Below are 22,418 nucleotides of genomic sequence, written 5' to 3' on the forward strand. Positions count from 1 at the left end.
GGGGGGGGGGGGGGGGGGGGGGGGCAAATGGCATTATCGTAAATTTATGACGTAACTGCTAAGCTTCGATCTGCTCTCGCTTCCTTCTCATATTAACACGAAAGACTTCGTTGGTTCAATTCTAAAACCTCTCTCTCTCTCCCCATTTCTCTTCTTCAAGCTGCGATCACCTGGATCGCTCGGGTGCAACGATCGAGATCTCACTTCCTAAGCTCTCATTTGCTCATTATGGTGAGTTGAAGACTTTCTTCCATTTCTCTGAACACATCTGCATTCAATTATAGCTTAGATCTGGTTGAATTCTGCTACGATTCTGTCACAGTTCCTCACTTCTGTTGATATTGGCATTGCCTTCTGAGTTCTTCGATTATTCTCTTTGATAATTTGAGTGCGCGAGTTTGATTGGCTCTGCCTTTTGTTTCTTTGGGACAGAGATATGGAATTGTTCTCTCCTTCTCTTTCTCTTAGATTTTATGAGAGAAGAAGGACCCTAGGATCTGGCATTCTAATGCTTGGTCCATGGAATTTGGCTTCTATTTCGCGGCTACTACTTAAACTTATTTTGTTATTATCTACGACTTCAAATTGTTATTGCTGCTACGAATTACTTATTTGTTTTTTTTGGTTGTTTGTGTATTCGCAGCCTCTCAGACTTGAAATCAAGGTATTCCGATCCTTCTGCGTGTTAAATGGATAGAATGTGTATAATTTTGATTATTTCTATGTTATGTGTTATAAAATACGTTTTCTTATTATTTGGTTCAGAGGAAACTCGCTCAAAGATCGGAAAGGGTAAAATCTGTGGATTTGCATCCAACAGAACCATGGTAAGTTGGATAGGTGCTGATTAATACCGTATCTTGGCAATGCTACATCCTAGTCCATTATAAGCCGGTTAAAATTATGATAGATGTAAATGGTTTCCGTTATGTTAGAATATTGTAGTTCATGATCATTCGTTTCCCATCTGGTTTGGATCTTTGAGATTTCTTAGTTGATCATTTACCGAACCATGATTATGTTTATTTCTACTGCAAAAGAGATGAAGAAAACTAGAAGGTTCTGACACACACCTTACTGCAGGATTCTGGCCAGTTTGTATTCAGGAACTGTATGCATCTGGAACTATCAGTCTCAGGTATGGATATGTTATCATTGATGAATACATGGATACTACTTAAACTTCTCTTTTTACGGAAGTACTTCAAAATTGTTTTCAAAACGAGACCTGATTTTTCTAATTACTAACTCAACCATATTAATCACTGAATTGTTGTATATCCCGAAGTTTGTTACGCTATTTTCTTGATGATTCCATAATCTAGCCCAAAAGCTTCTCAGAGTAAGTATGACATGATTTCATGAGTAAGATAATTGTCACCGTAAGTGGAACTTGTAAAACCTATGGTTTGCAGTTGGATTCTTTCTGTTTTTTCAAGTCTTCACATTTTTATTTGGAGAAGAAACTAAAACTTTATTTTTGAGCAGAAAAGCATATGGTAGTTATTGATCATCATTTGGTAGAAGAGAAGAGGAGTTCATTACATATATGTATTTATTCATTTATATTCATGAGTATTGTGGCTAGCTTGTGAGCACCTCAACTATTCTCACTTAACAACCACTTGACCTCAATAAATAATTATGTATTATAAGTAACATTCACATATAACTTAGGTGGCCTTCCAATTTTTTATCATTTTCCTTTTTTCTCGATGACTTCTATGATTTATTTCTTTTTTCTTCCTTCATTTTCTTATAAGAACTTCTATGGGTTATAAGAATGATTTTTCACTTGGAGTTCTAGTTCAGACTTTGGTAGGTGCATGAACTGTGAATTTATGAAAATACCTCCCCTTCCATCTCTGAATTCTTTAAATTCGTTGTCTAATTTTGTTAACTCTGAAATTATTTAAAAATTAAATGAATCCTCTGGCAACTTCTGCAGATTATGGTCAAGTCTTTTGAGGTGACGGAATTGCCAGGTAAGCAGTAAAGTCAATATGGAGAGATAGAGAAGTAAAGGTGAGTGGATGGAAGAATATGCTATGAAGTGTTTGTTGTGTGTTGACTGTGTTGGCAGTTAGGTCAGCCAAGTTTATCGTGCGGAAGCAATGGGTTGTTGCTGGAGCTGATGACATGTTCCTTCGTGTCTACAATTATAATACAATGGATAAAGTAAAAGTCTTTGAGGCTCATACAGATTACATTAGGTGTGTTGCAGTCCATCCTACGCTTCCATATGTTCTGTCATCATCTGATGATATGCTCATAAAGCTTTGGGATTGGGAGAAGGGTTGGGTGTGCACTCAAATTTTTGAGGGACATTCTCACTATGTGATGCAAGTAACATTTAATCCCAAGGATACTAACACTTTTGCAAGTGCTTCTCTTGACCGCACTATTAAGGTAATATTGAGAATTTTCTCATAGTGTAACTTCTTGTCTGTTCCTAATCTGGATGGTGATGCTGAATGAAATTTGGTAAAATTTTTGTGGCAGATTTGGAATCTTGGCTCTCCCGATCCTAATTTTACATTGGATGCCCATCAGAAGGGAGTAAATTGTGTTGATTACTTTACTGGTGGTGACAAACCTTACCTAATTACTGGTTCTGATGATCACACTGCTAAGGTCTCCATTATTCTAATTCTTAACCTAACATTCACTGGTTTCAAATAGAAGATGCTTCATTAAATCATATGAAAACAGGTGTGGGACTACCAAACCAAAAGTTGCGTTCAAACACTTGAAGGTCATACACACAATGTGTCCGCTGTTTGTTTCCATCCAGAGCTTCCTATTATTATCACAGGTTCTGAGGATGGTACTGTTCGTATATGGCATGCAACCACATATAGGTAAATTTAATTCTCTAGTTTCATGATATCTAGATCTATATGTTCTGCTTTTGGAATTTCATTAATATACTTGTCTAACATGATTTTAAATTTTGCTACCTTGGCGAAGAACGAATATAATTTGGTAGGGAGAAATATTGGTGTGGTGTGCACGTTTAGTTTCATAATTTGAAATATTTTTATTCTTTTTGTTAATACATTTATGATATTTGAACTTATTCAAAACTGTATTCTGAATAATTGAAATTTGTTTACTAGTGTCAGTAATAAAAAATGAGGTTCCTTAACTATTGGTCATAACTATCTTGTCACTCATCTCAACCACCGTAGTCAGGCCAAGTGGTGCACAAAGGTCATGTAAATAATAAAGAACTTAGAGGGAATGAGTTCAAGCCATGATAGACCATATACTTAAGATTTAATATCTTACAAGTTACCTTTGCAACCAAATGTAGTAGGGTTAGGTATTTATCCCGTGAAAATAGTCGGTGTGCACGAGCTATCTATAAACAGTTGCAACTATGTGTTCAGAGATATTTTTAGACTGTATGCTGGATAATAGTTGAAATTTGTTTAATAGTGCCATGAGTTCCCATTTTGGGTTTGGGTTCTTCAAAATGGGGTCCCCTACCTTTGTATATTTGAAAATATGTGGATGGAGCATCATTCCTTTCTCCCATTGAACCACAAATGGTGGAGTGTTAACCCTCTTAGAGACTGGCCTATGTGTTTATTCAGAAATTGAAGGCTTTTGAAGCTGTCTTCCGTAAAAAACTCTAAAGAGGAGATTTTTGGCGACAAAAATGCATAAATTGATGGGTAAAGGATGGAGATATGAACTCAAGTTATATCCACCAAATTATGAGTGTGAAAAAGAGAAGAAACTCAATTTATGAGTTGCTGTCTAGGGATGGTCAAAGCTTACTTACTTAATCTGAGACTGGAAGAGAGTTTATCAATCTCTATGGATCTACACCAAAGACTCTGGACCTCGCTGTTTGCCAGCTATTTCGCAGTGGTATACTATCCACTCATCAACAAGCCATTGAGAAGCAAAAGAATTTCACAGAAAAGTAAGTTAGGCCATTAGGAATCTTGGGACAGACTTACGACTGGTAACATTATTGGAACATCATTAAAGGAGACATTATGAGGGTGTTCCAAGATTTTCTTAAGACTGTTATCATTAACACGAGCTTAAACAGAACCTACTTTTGTTTTATCCCAAAGAAGGTGGATGCACAGAAGGTTGAGGACGATCAACCCATTAGCCTCATCTCGGGCCAACAAAAGATCATTACTCGGGTGCTATCTGAGAGGCTTAAAAAAGTTCTTCCCACCACTATTGCCAAGTATCAATCTGCCTTTGTTGAAGGTCGATAGATTTTGGATGCATCATTGATTGTGAACAAAGTTATTGAGGATTATGCATTCAAGAAGAAAAGACATCGAGAAGGCCTTTGACACAGTTGATTGGGACTATCTTGATTTAATTCTTGTGGCAAAGAGCTTTGGTGCAACCTGGAGAAAATGGAAAAATGGGTGTATTTCTTTGCCCAATTATTTGATCATTATTAATGGTTGTCTTGGAGGGAGGATTCTTGCCATCTGTGGCCTCCGACAAGATGACGTCTTCTCCCCCTTTCTTTTTGTCATTATTACGGACTGTTTCAGTAGAATGATGATTGAGACGATAGCAAATAGTTGCTTTAAAGGTGATTGGGAGAGACCCCCTTCAAATTCACCATCTCTTTTTTTGCCTATAACACCATACTTGTCTCATCCATGGAAGGCCGGGATCTTAAAAATGTCTTTGGTCATGTTAATTCATTGGAAAAGGCCCCTTGGTTGAACATCAACCATCAGAAGTTTGAGATTCTTGGGATAAATACCTGTTTTGTGGAAGTTGACTTGATTGCTGAAAATCTTGGTTGTAGACATGGGCAGTGGCCAATCATATATGTTCGTCTCCCTCTATACGGAAACCTCTAAATCAATGTCCTTTTGGATTCCTATTGTCGAGAAGGGTGAGAGGAAACCTCACTCTTGGAGCCATTCTCATAAATCCAAAGGGGTGCCTCACGTTACTTCAAGCCACTCTTTTTAATCTCCCCACTAGTTTTTTGTCCCTTTTCAATGCCCCATCTAAAAATTTTCCGACTATTGATGGTCTGTTTTGGAATTTTCTTGGGAAAAGGGGAGCAAACAGTGCCCCCACACACCTTGTTAAATGGGAAAAAGCAATCAGACCCATCACTCAAGGAGACATAGCCATACAAGGTGTTGAAAATAAGGATCAAGCTCTTCTTGCAAAGTGGATTAGGAGATACTACCCTCCGGAGGATGCTTTGTTGAGACAGATGATTGATACATATATGGGAAAGCCTCTATGAATTCTTGGCCTAATGATCATTTCCCTCTATGAATTCTTACTGAGCATTTCCCTCGCCTTTACTCCCTCCTTTGCTCTTTGTCGCTAAACAAAGGCATCTCTGTACAAGAATCTTAATTGAAACTTCATAGTGGTTGAAATCTTCATTTGAGAAGAAACCTAAATGATGAAAAATTAGAGGAATGGATTAGAATCATGGATGGTTTAAATCATGTTCACCTTACTGCCTCAATGAGATCAACAACCTCCTTTATATCCTCGTTGGACATCCATTTTCAGATGATAAAAGACTTATTTAGATGCACATCATTCGGGCTTTCTTATGGATCACCTGGAATGAAAGGAACAGTTGTTTCTTCATGGAGAAGGGAAGTTCTTTTGAGAGTTACTTTGAACAAATCATCTTTGTTGCAATATCTTGGTATAAATGCTCTTCTTTATATAATTCTTACCATCTTTCTACACTCTTGATCAATTGGAGATCCCTTTTGTAACTCCTTTGGTTTGAACTCTAACTTTTTTTTGTAATTCCATACATCAATGAAATTTGTTTCTCATTAAAAAAAAATGAAATTTAGATTCCTTAATTCTTGGTCATAATTGTTTTGTCACTCGTTTCAACTATCATAACTAGACCAAGTTGTCAAATATGGGTCATGTAAATAATAGCGAGTTTTTAGTGAATGAGTTTGAAGTTCCCACGATGACAACTTACTTAGAATTTAATATCTTACAAGTTATCTTGACAACCAAATATAGTGTGCACTGGCTAGCTTGAACACGGATATTAAGCAATAATAATAATAATAATAAAATACTATCTGATCCATCTCAATTTGAATTATATGTCTTTGTGTGGTTCCCTCCTGCGAGATTATTTTTTAATCCATGTTCTTGAATCTCAGGCTTGAAAACACCTTGAATTATGGCCTTGAGCGAGTTTGGGCTATTGGATATATTAAGGGCTCCCGACGGTAAGTTAGTTGTTATAGTTCTTAATTTTCTTTCTTTATATAAGCGTTGTTTTTTCCTTTTATGTTTCTCTTATCCCGAGGGATGGCTGCTATTGGAAATTCTCAATCTCATTTAATCTTCCAATTCCTCTTTTTACTTGATAAATTTCTAATTCTTAACTTCCCCATCTCCTCAATTCAACTACTAGTCTAGTATCTTGTGAAACGTACATGAAAATTTTAAATGTTACTTTATTCTGAAACAAAATAAGTTCCAGATTGATTTGGTTAAATGTTGATAGATAAGAATGTCTGATGTGAATTAACTCGAAGCTTAAATTGATAGTAGTTCCTCTTATTTTATTTATATGTTATTAAGTTGCTTATTTTGATTATTCAACTAAATTTAAACTCTATAATGAATGTAAACAGTCTAACATATATTGTTCAGTATTTAAACTAAGAACTGTTTCTTGGAAGAACTCATAGATTAAATATGAGAAAAGTATTCTAATATTGCATATTTTGACAATAAAATAATCGATATCATAATTTCAATAAAAAATGTTCAAATAATTTATTAAACCATTCCAGAAGGTTATACAAATTTCTTGGCTTTGAAAATTTATTTTACTAACAGTAACAGTAAATCAATGAATATAAAGCGTGAAGTTAATAAATAATATGTAAATAATTGAGTACATATTTGAAGTTTTTAATTAGGGGGTGGATAAATGATTAAAAATTTGACTGTCCATGAGTCTCTACTAATTTATTAATGAGGGACTGTATAAAGAATTAAGCTTATAAAATCATTTTAAAAAATCTGCTTGAGATATTTAGTTTGTTTGATGTTAGAAATGATGTATCCTTTCTTCGACAGGGTTGTGATTGGTTATGATGAAGGAACGATTATGGTAAAACTTGGCCGGGAGGTACCTGTAGCTAGCATGGATAATACTGGGAAAATTATTTGGGCTAAGCACAATGAAATTCAAACAGTCAACATTAAAAGTGTGGGAGCAGACTATGAGGTTTGAACTTAATAGCACATTTCTTTATATATCCTGCATTATGACAATTGCTCGTTTATTTACTTTTTGTTCTTTCCTTCTTTCTAGGTTACAGATGGAGAGAGGTTACCTTTGGCTGTCAAGGAATTGGGAACCTGTGATCTTTATCCTCAAGTAATTGTGCTTATATGATTTTCTAATTATATGATCTCTCTTCTTCTAACATTTGTCATAAGGTCACAATTTACACTTCATTGTTAAAGCGAGGCAACATTTGAAAGCATATCTAATCATGTTTACCTTCTGAAACTCATGGTATCTATTACTAAAAATGTTTTTGGTGTATGCTCTATACTTGATGACATCGTACTGATTGATACAAACCAGTATTCTGACGGAATTCTTGTTATCAGGAGTTATTCTTGTTATCCGTTGCACCGGTCATCTTTTTACAGTGCAATTGTAGATACTATAGCTGAAAATTTCATGTTAAGTTCAGTTAATATGAAATCTTATGTAGTAGAATGAGTTTTACCTTTTGTTGATTATTGTTCTCCGTTTTCATGCTCTGTTTGTTCGCTCTCACAATTTCTTTCAGAACTTGAGGCATAATCCCAATGGACGATTTGTTGTTGTATGTGGAGATGGCGAATACATTATCTATACAGCTTTGGCATGGAGGAATAGATCATTTGGTTCGGCATTGGAAATTGTTTGGTCATCTGAAGGAGAATATGCTGCTCGAGAGAGTACTTCAAAGATAAAGATTTTCACAAAAAATTTCCAGGTTTGTATTTATTTTAATAAATATTTAAGAAGAGGAATATTGGAATCATATGGTATGTTTTTTGGAACGCATTTTTTGCATTATTTGACGTCAGTGACAAAAATGCATTGTGCTTGTTCAAGTGGTTGGTTGAGAGGAAACCACATAAAAAGTATTCTAGTTAAAATGTTGAGATAAACCAACTTATCTGAAACAGATTTTTGATAAACTAATGGACACTTATTTTATTATTATTTTTTTTTTAATGAATATTTAATTGTATATCTAGGTTGAGGTTATAGTTCCAAATACTGAGTTTTTTTTTTTTCGGGGGAAAAACCCACAAACTCAATAAACTTCACTCAAGTTTTTGAAACTCACCTTTATATATGGCATACAAAATTTTACAAACATAAACGTTCAACCAAATATAGGTTATACAAACTGAGGTCTCTAGAGCATATTTCTTTGTACAATCCAAACATAGATGATATAAATTTAAACTGTTCAACCATAGACATCATTATAGGCTTAATAAAACCATGAGCCAAACATAGTTTAGGTTCTTATTTAAATTTCTTAAGTTCAACTAGTATCAGATATTGTACATAGCATGTCTCATAAAAAAAGAAAAAAAAAAATCTCATAGAAATATTGTAAATAATATGCCATTTCAAGAGGTTGAGTATCTCAAGTTGATGAAAATACATTCCGTTCTTTCAGGAAAAGAAGAGCATCCGGCCTGCATTTTCTGCAGAGCATATTTATGGAGGAACTCTTTTGGCAATGTGCTCAAACGATTTTATTTGCTTTTATGACTGGGCTGAGTGCCGGTTAATTCGACGGATTGATGTAAATGTGAAAGTGAGTGCAGATATTCCTCAAGAAGCTCTATAGGCTGCTAGCCTCCACAGACACGTGGACTATGTGTAACTTTTCCCTGACATTTTGCTGATGTTTTGCGTTTTCTATCATTGTATTAAATATCAGAATCTCTATTGGGCCGATAGTGGTGACCTAGTGGCAATTTCCAGTGATTCTGCATTTTATATCCTGAAGTACAATGTAAGTTGCCATCCATTGAAGCCTGCCTTTGCAGTTTTTGTATTAGTAGTTCCATTTAGTTAGATGTTATCTGGAGGATGTTTCTTAAGCCATGTTCAGTACTGCTACTGTTTTTTTTTTTTTTAACTTGTGTAGTGCCAAGAAGGATTTTATCTAATAAGTACATTTCATGATGCAGCGCGATGTTGTTTCATCTTATCTTGATAGTGGGAGATCAGTTGATGAACAAGGTATAGAGGACGCGTTTGAGCTTCTCTATGAAACAAATGAACGTGTTAGGACTGGCTTATGGGTTGGGGATTGTTTCATTTATAATAATTCCTCTTGGAGGCTAAATTACTGTGTTGGTGGTGAGGTGATTATGATTTCTATTCTAACCCTTCACCCCCTATTTTTCTTGGACATTTCCATAACGCTTCTTTAAATTGACATCAATATACTTCCCTTCATCGGAGAAAAGAGAAAAATGGATTGTTTCCTCGTTGATGTATGATCTATTTTCAGGTTACTACAATGTTTCATCTGGATCGACCAATGTATTTGCTTGGATATCTTGCCAGTCACAGTCGCGTGTATTTAATTGACAAAGAATTTAAGTAAGCAGATGCTATTTTATGTTCTTGGAGCTGATAGTTGCTACCATATAATCTGATGTAAGGATGTGATGATCTGTTTGTTGCAGTGTTGTAGGATATACATTACTTCTTAGCTTGATTGAATACAAGACACTTGTAATGCGGGGAGATCTGGAAAGAGCCAATGAAATCTTACCTTTAATCCCCAAGGAGCATCATAATAGGTATCTATGAATCCTCAATTGCTTAAAATTTGTAATACGATAATTTCTGATTGAAATGCTACCTCTTATCTTAAAAATGGTACTTTAGAATTGATCTTGTTGCTAGCAGAAATTATGTAATATTTTCTGTATCATCTATTCATCATTAGAATATTTTACACTTTGTTAATTCATTTTAGATATTGTTTTAACTCTACTTTGACACTTGAAAATGCCAATTTTTTGTTCTCCCCAATAGTGTATACATGCTTTAACATTCATGTAATCCCTCTCTCTCTCTCTCACTCTCCTTCATTGACAAGAAGTACAGCATTGAAAAAGAGATGTCTTATTTTTACCTCGGATTAGCAGTTCTTTTTGTAATCGCTCCTTTTATTATTTGTGGCATTAGGATTGTTTATAGTAAAATCCCTGGCTTCTTTTAAGGATATCTTGTCTTGTTTGTATCTCTTCGTTCTATAGTTAAAGGTTTCTCTTTTTAAGAGTGAAAGAAATGTTGATATATTTCTTAGTTTTTGTTGTCTATCAGTGTGGCTCGCTTTTTAGAATCTCGAGGTATGATAGAAGAGGCACTGGAGGTTGCAACAGATCCTGATTATCGATTTGAATTAGCGATACAGCTTGGAAGATTAGATGTTGCAAAGGTATGCTCCAATCATGTTGGTGCTAAATAAATGTAGGGTGCTGTTTTGAACTTGTTTAGAACATTGTTTAGTTTTCTTGCTTTTCTTCTCCTTGTTTCTTTGGGGACGTGGTGCTTTTCAGTAGTTCTATTAAGATCCAAATAGAGGTTTCTTGGTCTTTTCCAGGAAATTGCAACGGCTGTACATAGCGAATCCAAATGGAAGCAGCTTGGAGAATTGGCCATGTCCAGTGGAAAGGTGTTTAATCAAAATGCTTCTGTCCCACGATACTTAACTATTTAACAATCCTCTGATATCGATCTCTGTTGAATCATGTTATTGCAGCTAGAAATGGCGGAGGAATGTCTAAAATTTGCCATGGACCTGAGTGGTCTGTTACTGCTCTATTCTTCTTTAGGGGACGCTGAAGGAATTTCAAAGCTTGCTTCCCTTGCTAAAGAGCAAGGAAAGAACAATGTTGCTTTCCTCTGTTTATTTACATTGGGTAAATTAGAAGACTGCCTCCAGCTATTGGTGGAAAGGTGAATTTTTTTCTTCATTTATGGATCTATTAAGATTTGGTATCGATGCTTACATCTTGTTTTTGTAGTAACCGGATACCTGAAGCGGCGTTAATGGCACGGTCTTATCTTCCAAGTAAAGTCTCTGAGATAGTTGCTATCTGGAGAAAGGACCTGAATAAGGTAACATTTAATTCTTATGTCCTGTTCATGTTGAATATTCCTTGGAAAAAAGTTGTATCATTGTTGTATATAATAGAGAGCTGAACATCAATTAGTGCATCATCCGATAAAAGACTATACTCAAGTTGTATCATTGTTGTGTATATTTAAGTCTATTAAACATAATAACTCATAGTCCAAAAGTATACTGTTCGATCTGCATTTTTTTTTTATAAGAAGCTAACAGAATACCTCCACCTGGTGCCAGCTTCTTGCACACTAGCATTTGGTTAATATAATTTCCTCGGCCACCTTGATGTTCTCCATATTTACCTTTTCTAAGGGCCATACATTACATCTGTTCCAAAGTTTCCCAAGCCAAGCTCCTTTTTTTTTTTCCAATAGACAGAGACTTCTATCGCAGCATATATTGTGGCATCCTCTCCTTTACCCATGCATTACCAAAGGAAAATTTTCATCTCGTTTATTTTGAATCTTTAAGAGAGAACAAAAGTTCCGAGCAGGTTTTAGTGATCATTGGTATGAGAGGTACTTGCAAAGCCATCGAATTCTAAAATCGTGTGATTTGAGGGTTGCTTCCCATCATCCAAACCTTGAAACCAAACAACAAAAAGAGAAAAAACCTACATTTCATTCAGAAAGACATGCGGCTATTTATTGCCTCCCATTATTTCTATGTTTCATTACAATTACCTTTATATTGATATTTTATGTATGCATCAATTAATAGGCTTCCTGCTTATTAAATTTTATCTCTTTTATGTAAGGACTTTATCAGGTAATTTACAGTAAGAAAAGAGTAGTATGAACTGAAGGTTTTGAGATTTCATGCTTTAGTAAAATTGAATGCACGCACATCTCTTTGCAGTTGTATTATGATGATGACATGCACAAATTTGGCACCGAGGGCATTTTTTTTTTCATGTCATTAGATAAAAATTTAGTGTTTTGTTATTTTTTCATGTCATTTATAATGCTTATTTTATTACATTTGAATCAAAGATGCCATTGACCTACAAATTGTGTGTTTTTTTTTTCATTTAATTTTGAAAATATTATAGGTCAGTCCAAAAGCAGCTGATTCACTAGCTGATCCTGAAGAGTATCCTAATCTGTTTGATGATTGGCAACTAGCTGTTTCTGTTGAATCTAAATTTTCAGAGACCAGGTACCTTTATCTATCATTTTTATATGCACATGTTTTGATAAAATGAAATATTGTTGAAAGAAGAATTAGTATGAACGATGAGGGGCAGAGGTCTTTGTAGAACAATTGATGCACCTTATCTTTCCAAAAGTCCCCTTATAATTCTACCGTTCCCAATGATTGATCCATTGTAGATCCAACCTCTCTTTTTTGTATCATTAGCCACTCTAATGTTGATCCATCGTAGTTATTGTTCTTGTATGATTAGTCAATTATATTATATGGAATATTGCTAAATTACATGATTGAGAAACTAGTTTCAACTTGTTAGTGGATACTTCATACCAGAACGTACATTTATCTCCTTCCTTGAATTTCGCTAGGGGTGTCTATCCTCCTGCAGTGGAGTATGCTAATCAGGCTGACAGGTCACACGCAACACTTGTGGAGGCTTTTAGGAATATGCATGTGGATGAAGAGGAGCTTCTTGAAAACGGAGACTCAAATCTTGAGGTATGTACTTTATTCAATTTTCTATTCTTCTAGCTACAATTAACTTTTAGTTTGACCGCCATTTCAAAATATTAAGGGTGAGTGTGACATACCTTCTAATTTAACACTTTTTTAAACAACATTTTTCCTAAAACACTTTATAAAAATGGTTTAATTAAAATCCATGTATTTGGATACATTTTTTAAAAAAATAATTTTATTTGCATATGGCAAGGAAACAAATATTTTCATTAATGAAGAAACGAGAACAAATACGCCTACATAATGTATGACCAACAAAGCAGTTTAAAAAAAATAGAGCCAAAAATGGGTTTTAAATTAGTTTATTCCCAAGTCATTTGATTGCACTAAATCCAAAAGTGACTCTATGAGTGCTAAATTATCATACACCGGTTCTTGAGTTATTACTAGCCAATCACTTTAGAATTACTTTCTAGATAATCAACTTTTTACTGATTTTTTTAAGAACATGATTTTTTACCAATTTGATATTTTCTTACCCCAAGTACTAGTACAGATGTACATGGTTTTAGGGGGAGAGAGATTCAGTAGGGTGTGGGTAGATAGTTAGATTCTCATTATCTAAGCTGCTCCGGTAGGCGAGAAGGTAGAGCTCTTGTCTTCTGTTAAGTGTGTACTTATTTCTTAGTTGAACGCCGGAGTACTTATCTCTACTACTCGTAGTTGCTCTTTCTTCCTAAATTACTTGCATATGGAAATTAAATCCTGTTACTATACCATTTTGTCCCATTTTATATATCCACGCGGTGGAATTAGACACTCTTAATGCCTTTTGTAGGATTGAGTTTTTAGTTTATCTGAGTTGTTGTGGTTCTTTGGCAGAATGGAGATGAAGAGACTGAAGAGCACCAAAACGGAGAAGATAGCCAAGAGGAGCCTGTTGTGGTGGATGCGGATTCTACAGATGGTGCCGTTCTTGTTAACGGTAACGAGGCTGATGAAGAGTGGGGTACGAATAATGAAGGAACCCAGTCAGCCTAAAGGCAATTGGTTGCCCAATTGTGAAAATCCAATTGTAGTCTCTGGTGATCCGTTGATTCTAAAATGCCAGCTTTGCATGCATTTATGCAACCTGCTTTCTGTCTTACTAGATCTACTACTGCTACCTGCACACATCTGTTCCCAACAACAAACAAAAGCATGGTTAACATATTTTCGATTATCATGGATTAGCTTCCAAATTTACTGCAGTAGTTCATAAAGATATTGCCTCCCACTGTCTTGCATCCTACATTTAGATTTTTATTGGAGCATTTTTCTTGACATATGCCCTGAAAAGCCGTTAGATAGGACTGCACATAATTCTTTGCTAACTTCTACCTTTCACCTTTCTAATTTGCATTATCTTGTTATAGGAATATTGCTTTCAGAATGTAATCAATAATTCTTTATTTCTCCCATATCCCCTTGAAAGAATCACCATGCTGTTGTTCTTCGTTCTGTAGTTCACTCGATCTTGACGACGATTGTTAAAATGTGGTCATGCTACTCTTGTGACAATTCGTTAAATAGAAAGTCTTTCACTATGTTTTATTTCTTTTAATATCGTTTTATAATTGTTCTTACTTGGTTTTCATTTCCTTCTTTTGCAGTGTTAACATCACATCACTAGGTTTCAGCTGCTTGATTCGACGCTAAGTGAAGAGAAGTTTTTTACTGAAGCAGATGGACTCTTGTGCGGACGTGGATATGCCACGTGGAAATATACTCAACTATATGGTCATTTCGGAAAATAGAATTTAATGAATTTTACATTCTTTATGACTTTCAAGTCAATTTTTGTAACTATAGATAGATGTACTCGATCTTTTTTTTTGAGAATAGTTAACCTTGTATTGCTACTATTTCACTTTTGGACCATGCCTCTTACAGCATAGGTTGTGCATGTAGATCTCATCATTCCATTTTCGCCATAGCCCCCATTTATGTTGTATCTTAATCATCTCGACCCAAGTTTTCTTTAATCAATTGTCATGAAATACGAATAAGCCATATTGTTTACTTGTGGAGTAGGAGTTTCAAATCTCTAATCTTCCAATCAGTTCAATTATACTTGTGTTTTAGTACTCGATTATTGGACGAATGGTGGTCTAGATTTCGATTTTTTATTGGACTACTGAGTCCCAATCTGGACGATTTTAACGGTTTGCATACCTTTTAGTTTAAGAGATTTTTCTTAGGTTCTTTTAATTTGAATATTGTTTTCAATAAGACGTTTATTTGGTTGCACTACTTTTAAAATTTTACAGTGTTTTTCTTATATTAAATTTATTTATATATATTTTTTTTAAAAAAAATTAATACCAAATACTATAGTTTTGTTTAAACAATTTTAATCTTTTAACCCAACCTAATTGAGTAATTCTTCTCAAAGAAGTTGTAAAAGCTGTTGCAGTAACCATCTCCAGGATGAGGTTTACAGAAATGTTTCAAATAGGATGCTTTAATTTCGCATATGGGGCATCAATTCTGCGCTGAAATAGTAATCATAATCATAGCCTTTCTGTAAGTGGAGAGACGTGAAGTATTTGTACTGTTATTGGGCTTTTGAATACCCCCACATTATAAGCCCAAACTTCCAGCCCACGGCCCAATTTACTTCCGGGTAGCGTCAAAGCACCGCAAAATCCTTTTATGCAAAACCCGCGGGCAACCGATCCGGGCCACTCCATTTTTCTCTATTTTCGGCAGAATTCCTTTTTAAATTAAAATTATTCTTTTTCTATACGTCTAATTAAGACAGTTAATTTATAGTCAAACAAAATTATGTTTACATTTTCATTACTCTATAAATTTCGTCACATGTTTTTTTGGACAAAATATAATTTCAATTTCTTGAATTAATAAATTTAAAATTACCCTATAACTTTTTTCTACCCAAAAAAGAAAATATCAGATCATCCACTAAGCAGCCTTGTTACGACGTCGTTTAGATCTCTTGCCGAAACAAGGAAGAGAGAGAAACCCGTGTGCCCGTTCAAATCCGGAAAAGAAAATTAAATAAAAAATAAAAACCGTACCATCATTAAATGAAAAATAAATAAATAAAAATAATAATAATATAATAATAAAAGCAGCAGAAAAGGGGAACCAAACTAAAAACCCTCTCATATTTCAGTCTCTCTCTCTCTCTCTTTCCGAACCCTCATTTCTTCCACTTCTGATACAGCTTTGCTTGGATTCTCGGTAATTCCTTCTCCGTTCACATTTTTATGTTACGTTTCGGAAGGCAGGGGGTTTTGATGCGTTAATTTATTCGATTTACTTTTCTACTATTAATGTATTTATATTCTAATTTCACTGCCTTGCCACAGTTTTGTTTGTCTTTCTGATCATTGTCCTTTGGATCCTTGAGTTGTTTGTGTGTTCTTGTGTAGTGGATACCTCTTTTTTTTCTTTTCATGATACTTGGTGGCGATCTTCGTGAATCATAATGTTAGTTCTGAATGGTACAGTTCAAGCCCTTGCACTCTATTTTGGGTTTCTGGGCGCAAATTGTGGTACGATATTCGTTATGAAGGAACAGTGAGTACAAGGAGTTTAATTCTGCTATAGACAAAAAGGAAATCAGGAAAAGAAAAAGAACCCTCAAATGGGAAGCTCAATTTAAAGTTTCCTTTCTTTCAGCTATTTGTTAGCTTCAACTTTTTTCTGACTCTAGTTGAGTCATCTGTTATCGATCTTTGTTGTATATTCATTTTGATTATTTCGGGTGTTAAATAGAAAGATTTGAAAGTTTCTTCCAAAAGATTTGAAGGTTTAAGATTCAATTCTGAGATTATCGCCTTTTAATTAATTTCTGGATTTAGAAACCCTCCTAATCATTTGACTTCTAAGCGTTAAATCCTGTTGGCTCTATTACTTGGCTGGGACAATCATTTGGAGATTGTTCGTTCAGTGATTGGTGGCTAATGCAATACTAGTTCTCTCATCATATCTGTAATTTGGATTTGTCAATCATGCAAAGCTTTCACTCTCTTTAGCTCACATGCACATGCATATTGTTTACCGACATTGACTTTTCACAGATGCATATTCAAAGTTCCATGCCTAGTGCTTTCACTTGCTGTGTTATTTTTGGTTTCTTTGGACATATGGCTATCGGTTTCTTGTTACAGTTCTTATTCATGCTTTAATGACTGTTATCTCAATTCTGTGTTTGCAATGATGCATGCCAATATTAAAATTTAAGTTCTAGGAGTTGGTTAAGTACTTCTGGGTGATAACAGATCTCTTACATTCTTTTTCTTTTAAAACAATATCTTCTACTTCATTCTACTTCATTATTTGTCAGTGAGGCAATGCTTTAGGGGGTTACTATATTTTCTGTCTTGATTAAGATGATCTAGGACTTCTCCTGGTGCACCTGAACCTACCTGATATCTAGCAGGGTTTGGAGTTATATTCATCATTCAATCATGTCAAGAGTGGGGATTGAAATTGGTAAATTTAAAATGATGAATTGGTGGGGCTAGATGGTTTTGGGGGTAAAGTTACACTATCTCAACTCATTACCATCATTAATGTTTGCGTCAAACAATATTATTGTGAAGATAACTGTCTGTGATAGCCTCGTGTTGTTGTTCTATATGTTATCATGAGTTAGTTTTATAATAGGTTATGACGAGTGGGAGGCAACTAGGAATTGTAGCAGTTGGGAAATTGAGAAGGGGGAGAAAGAGAAGACATGGGATTCTAGCTTTTGTGATTTAATTAAATTTAGTAACTTGAACATAAATTTTGCCACATAAGCAATATGAAAAATGATTGATCATCCGATACAATTAATATTATAAAATACAATAATGTGTCATATAAGCACATTTCATTGCCATGTTACTTCTACTAAGGATTGTTTGTTTCTAGGCACCATACATGACCTTTCATTTAAAGCCCAGGGATTGTGTTAATGGTTTTTGAAATCTAGAAATCACAATTCAGATCTTAAGGATCAACGTGAAATTTATGCTTATTATTGATTAGTTTAAATTTCTTTTAGTGTGGTTACTTGATTTTACATGAATAATGTTGATGAGTAAGTTCCAAAATAGAAATTCCGAAGTTTTCAAACAAAAGCAAACATCTTCTATTCATGAGAATATCTATGAGCAATTCCATGTAAAGATCAAACACAGAAGTTCTTTAATCTCATATATTTCATATCCAGACCCAGAGATCCTATTTCGTGCATCTCAATTTCACCTAAACATCTGAAACAAATGGCCTAAAGAGATTGCCTACTTATCTTGTCTAAAATAGAGATAAATTATTTGTAATTCTCAGCTCTTAGTTGTTAGTTTTGTTGCCCCTATTCACACTCTTTCACCTTAATCTGTCTGTATTTGTAAGAAAAGTTCTTCCTTTGAACTTGTTGAGTAATAATGTTTGTACAATCTCCAGATATAGATTTTCAGTTTCTGCTTTCTAGTGGAAATCCCAAGGTCTGGTTGATTTGCTTGACTCTTCAATGGGGGATGCTGAAAATGCAACATCTACAAAGAAGAGGGCTGCTGGAAGGGAACTATCACGCGATAACCCTGGGCTTGATGATGAAGATGATGTGTCTGAGCAAGCGACTGGAACATTCAAGCGGGCTAGTGATGAAGTGCTAGCCGGCAGAAGAATTGTCAAAGTGCGTCGTGGTCAGACTGCCTCTACCCCATCTTCTAATCCCTTTGCGGGAATACGCTTGGTACCTCCAACTGATAATAGTGGAAGTGCTTCAGAAGGTAAAAGTAATGCGCAGGCAGTTGGTGAAAAAACAGGTTCAGATGAGGCAAATGGAAAGGATGTTTCCCATGAAGAGAAAAAGGATGGAGATCATAATGATGAGCCTGCAGAACATAAAATTGACACATCAGAGGCTGAATCTGGTACAAATGTGCAGAATGTTGATCAGAATAGCACTATTGTAAGTGAATCTGCCATACCTAAGGTAGATGATAACTTAGTGGCTGAAAGTAATAAAATTGAAAATGAAGTGCAAGCAGGAGAAGATAAGACTAAAAATGAGGAGCTTATAGGAGGTGAAAATGCTGAGAATGATGCATGTGTTAGTGGTGGTAAGAATGAGAACGAGGATCCTGCACAAGGCAATGAGAATGAAAATGAAGAACCCTGTGAAGGAAATGAAATTCAAAACAAAGAAACTGGGGATCAAGAAAAGGTAGAAAATGAAGAAAAGAAAGAAGTGGGAAGTGAAGCCGATACTAGTAAGGAGGCTTCTCCGTTGAGCTCATTCCAACAACTGTCAAGTAGCCAGAATGCCTTCACAGGTCTTGCAGGTACCGGATTTTCGACTACTACGTTCTCCTTCGGTAATATACTCAAGGATGGGGCTGGTCTAAGTTCTAGTTTTGGTCTCTCTAATAATGGTAGCTCAGCCTTGTTTAATACTTCTTCCACTGTTTCCAAGAGTGAGAAAAGCGGTTTTCCATCAATGCAAGAGGTTGCAGTTGAAACTGGTGAAGAAAATGAACGTGTGGTTTTCAATGCTGATTCTATATTGTTCGAGTTTCTCGACGGATCATGGAAGGAACGTGGAAAAGGAGAGCTGAAAGTTAATGTCCCGACAATCGGTACTGGCCGAGCAAGGATTCTGATGAGGGCTAGAGGAAATTACAGGTTAATTTTGAATGCAAGTCTTTACCCTGACATGAAGCTCACAAACATGGACAAGAAGGGTATCACATTTGCCTGCATGAACAGCACTAGCGAAGTGAAGGATGGTCTTTCAACATTTGCTTTGAAGTTCAAGGACGCATCCATAGTGGAAGAGTTTCGTGCAGCAGTCACAGAGCATAAAGGCAAGGCTTCTTCTACAGTTCTGAAAACGCCAGAGAATTCTCCTTAAGGACTCAATACTTGAAAGTTATACTTGGTGGAGAAAAGCAAAGCTGCAAATTTCCTGCTCTGGAGTGCTATCAGAGGTTATCCTACAGCTCAGGCATTTCGTACGCCATCATTTAGCAGAGTCGTAGAATCTTGCGCATTTTGTTGTAGTTTAATTTGTCGTCGTAGACTCGTTTTCTGTTCATATCTGGTGGGTGGAACATATCTTCATACTGAATATGCTCCTAAACCAGGGAATCCTTGGCAGAATCTCATAATTGTCCATTAAACTTTGCGATATGAACCAGCTTTTGTTCCAAAAAGATAGAAATGCAGAATGCTACTTTTGTTATTTGGATATAGGATCATTGTGATATCAGAAGTATACTGCCTATTGAAACTAGTATTTGAAACAAGTTGAGGTGCTCTTCACCGCTATGCTGCCTTTCATTTCTTTATGCTGATGGTATCCTGAAACAACCAGAAGGGCTTTAGTAGCTCCTTTCAGCTGTTCTTGTTATGAAGTGTTATGCGTACAAGTTTTTGTCCAAAATTAAAAGCTTAAACGTCATCTACCAGTCAATTTCTTTGTCAATTAAGAGGGTTGCATAATAATTGGAGAAGGGAACGAGTGCCAGCAAGATGTTGGGCCTCAATAAAGGGTAGATTGTGATATCAGCTAAGATGTTGGGTCTCGAAGGGGTAGATTGTGATATCTCATATTGAAAGGAAAAGCCCAAAGAAACAATATCCGCTAGGTGTGGATTTGGGTACAAATGATATTGAAGTAAACACCGGGCAGTGAACCCCGAAAAGAACTGTTTTATGCAACATATGTTGTTGTACCATTAAATTTTCCAGTTGTGGTACCAATTGTTAATTGATGTGATTTTAATTAGCCATGAAATCATATTGTGTAGAAGTGAGATAATCTAAATATCACCAAACACCATTCTCATTATCATAACATCGAAAAGCAACCTTGATTATTACACAGTGACGGCGAGTACATGACAAACTAGAAACCATATTAGATATATCAAAACATGCTTAGTAGACATGGGACATGCTTAGAGTCCAATGGTGTTTGGTTTTCACCACTGACACTTATTGTCTTTAAAGCCAATCCCAGCTCCTCAGTTTTAAGCCTTCAAACATGTTCGAGAGCACGAGTTCACACAACTTTCCACTTTCTTCTCAGCTGCCAAATTCATTAAAAACATTGTCAAAAGCGTGTAGGAAAGTTAGCTATAAACACGTTAATCGCTATTTAAAAATGATATGGAGTTCAAAACGAACAATTTGTGGACACGGAGGGATATTACGATAAACATATTAACAATAAAAAAATATAACAATAGAAAATTTTCAAATATTACGAGAGTATTAGAAATTTTTTAACCTGGGTCTGTCTTGGTGCTAAATTTGGTGCAGAGAGAAGTGGCACAGCCAAGTTTGCAGAAATAATGAGTGTCCAAATGGTTGAGATCTCTAGGGGCAGAGGCAAGGAAGAGGCAATCAGCCAAGCACTTTCCGCCGCATGTGCCAATAGGGACGCCTGGTGTGATAGCACACACAATGAAGCACTTGGCGTAGCACTTCCCAAAGGAGGCTGTGGACCTGCCTGCAACTAAGCTCAGAATGAAGCATATTACAACAACGGACTTCATTTTTCTTGCTTTCTGTGGTTTGGGGCTGTGGGAAAGAGTGTTTCTTAAATAAACACTTCCTTTGCCGAAACCCAAATGATTGAAGCATTGACGATTTAAACCCATTATCTTCAAGAACAGTTACGAAATCTTTTTATATATTTGAGAGAATTGAAATTATATAACTTAGAATAGTTTCGTCCGTTGGATAGATTATTACGGTGGACTCAAATCTTTTGGCCGTCTATACTTTTAAAAAGTGACCATTTTACCCATGGTCGCATCTTAACACAAAACAAATTTGGAAATAATTTCAAGCCATTAGTAAGATTAAGCATGCTCAATGGATTCTAGGTTTTGGAGCAATATCGCTTAAATATTATTATTTTATTTATTAATTTTGACATTTTAGACCAAAACTTTGGCTCCAACTTGAAATATAAAAAGTTGATTAATGGCACCAACCCTCTTCACCACCCTTGATGCTCGATGCATTCATGATGGTTTCCATTACAGAAAGGTCCAATTGGTTGAATTTGAACATAAACCCAAAGAAAAACAATAGTTTATTCAGAAGAAGGTGGTGGAAGTTGTATAGATGGTCAAGATTAAGTTTCCTATAATGTCCACTAACCCGAATGGTTTAGGGTAGACTTCGTTAATTTTAAGGTCAATTCAAAAAAAAAAAAATGTACTGGATAGAATATTAAACGAATATTAAACGAGATCCGTGGCTGAGCTCTATCACTCTAGTAGTGTCTCACTTATGTACTTATGATCTCCTCTTTTTTAGTTAATGTGGGACTTTGGTAAAAAAGGGTCGTCATCCATTTGTGTTTACTTCCATGCATTCACTTTTTATTAGGTCAACTCCTCTTCAATAAAGCTTACAATTCGTTTGATAAGCTAGCTCAACTATAGAGCACCACAACTGTGCCATCGAGACATCAATCAGAGGCATTCTGATACCGCTTGTTAGGAATAACGTCCATCTATATATCTCTACAATAATATGATGTTGTCCACTTCGAAAATATGTTATAATCATCCTCATGTATATATCTATTATCATTCTCTTTTC

The 22,418-nt window shown here is 35.4% G+C and overlaps 3 protein-coding genes across 4 annotated transcripts; 2 read left to right on the forward strand and 1 right to left on the reverse strand.

Moving 5' to 3' along the window:
• The first annotated feature begins 20 nt into the window (after nucleotides 1-20).
• LOC111494577 (coatomer subunit beta'-2) lies at nucleotides 21-14,858 on the forward strand. 2 transcript variants are annotated; one of them, XM_023144537.1, is made up of 25 exons: nucleotides 21-231; nucleotides 644-664; nucleotides 766-827; nucleotides 1,084-1,138; nucleotides 1,949-1,985; nucleotides 2,084-2,409; nucleotides 2,503-2,634; nucleotides 2,713-2,861; nucleotides 6,159-6,227; nucleotides 7,090-7,240; nucleotides 7,328-7,393; nucleotides 7,818-8,006; nucleotides 8,709-8,849; nucleotides 8,976-9,050; nucleotides 9,229-9,405; nucleotides 9,555-9,646; nucleotides 9,733-9,849; nucleotides 10,379-10,493; nucleotides 10,659-10,730; nucleotides 10,818-11,014; nucleotides 11,083-11,176; nucleotides 12,238-12,344; nucleotides 12,707-12,836; nucleotides 13,680-13,882; nucleotides 14,450-14,858. In XM_023144537.1, the coding sequence occupies exons 1-24, from the start codon at nucleotides 229-231 to the stop codon at nucleotides 13,836-13,838; spliced, it is 2,736 nt and encodes a 911-aa protein (XP_023000305.1). In that variant the 5' UTR covers nucleotides 21-228; the 3' UTR covers nucleotides 13,839-13,882; nucleotides 14,450-14,858. The 2 variants fall into 2 exon arrangements, with proteins under 2 accessions (XP_023000305.1, XP_023000306.1); XM_023144538.1 differs by having other exon boundaries at nucleotides 13,680-13,806.
• A 1,099-nt stretch (nucleotides 14,859-15,957) lies between these two features.
• LOC111494613 (nuclear pore complex protein NUP50A-like) lies at nucleotides 15,958-20,048 on the forward strand. The gene is made up of 2 exons (XM_023144588.1): nucleotides 15,958-16,043; nucleotides 18,258-20,048. The coding sequence occupies exon 2, from the start codon at nucleotides 18,325-18,327 to the stop codon at nucleotides 19,708-19,710; it is 1,386 nt and encodes a 461-aa protein (XP_023000356.1). The 5' UTR covers nucleotides 15,958-16,043; nucleotides 18,258-18,324; the 3' UTR covers nucleotides 19,711-20,048.
• A 568-nt stretch (nucleotides 20,049-20,616) lies between these two features.
• Nucleotides 20,617-21,465, reverse strand: LOC111494667 (thionin-like protein 2). The gene is made up of 2 exons (XM_023144639.1): nucleotides 21,091-21,465; nucleotides 20,617-20,889 (listed from the first exon to the last, which is right to left on the reverse strand). The coding sequence occupies exons 1-2, from the start codon at nucleotides 21,461-21,463 to the stop codon at nucleotides 20,831-20,833; spliced, it is 432 nt and encodes a 143-aa protein (XP_023000407.1). The 5' UTR covers nucleotides 21,464-21,465; the 3' UTR covers nucleotides 20,617-20,830.
• Between the last annotated feature and the right edge of the window lie 953 nt (nucleotides 21,466-22,418).

This window comes from Cucurbita maxima, unplaced genomic scaffold, assembly GCF_002738345.1.
Source record: "Cucurbita maxima cultivar Rimu unplaced genomic scaffold, Cmax_1.0 Cma_Scf00020, whole genome shotgun sequence".
Classification (NCBI taxonomy): Eukaryota; Viridiplantae; Streptophyta; class Magnoliopsida; order Cucurbitales; family Cucurbitaceae; genus Cucurbita; species Cucurbita maxima.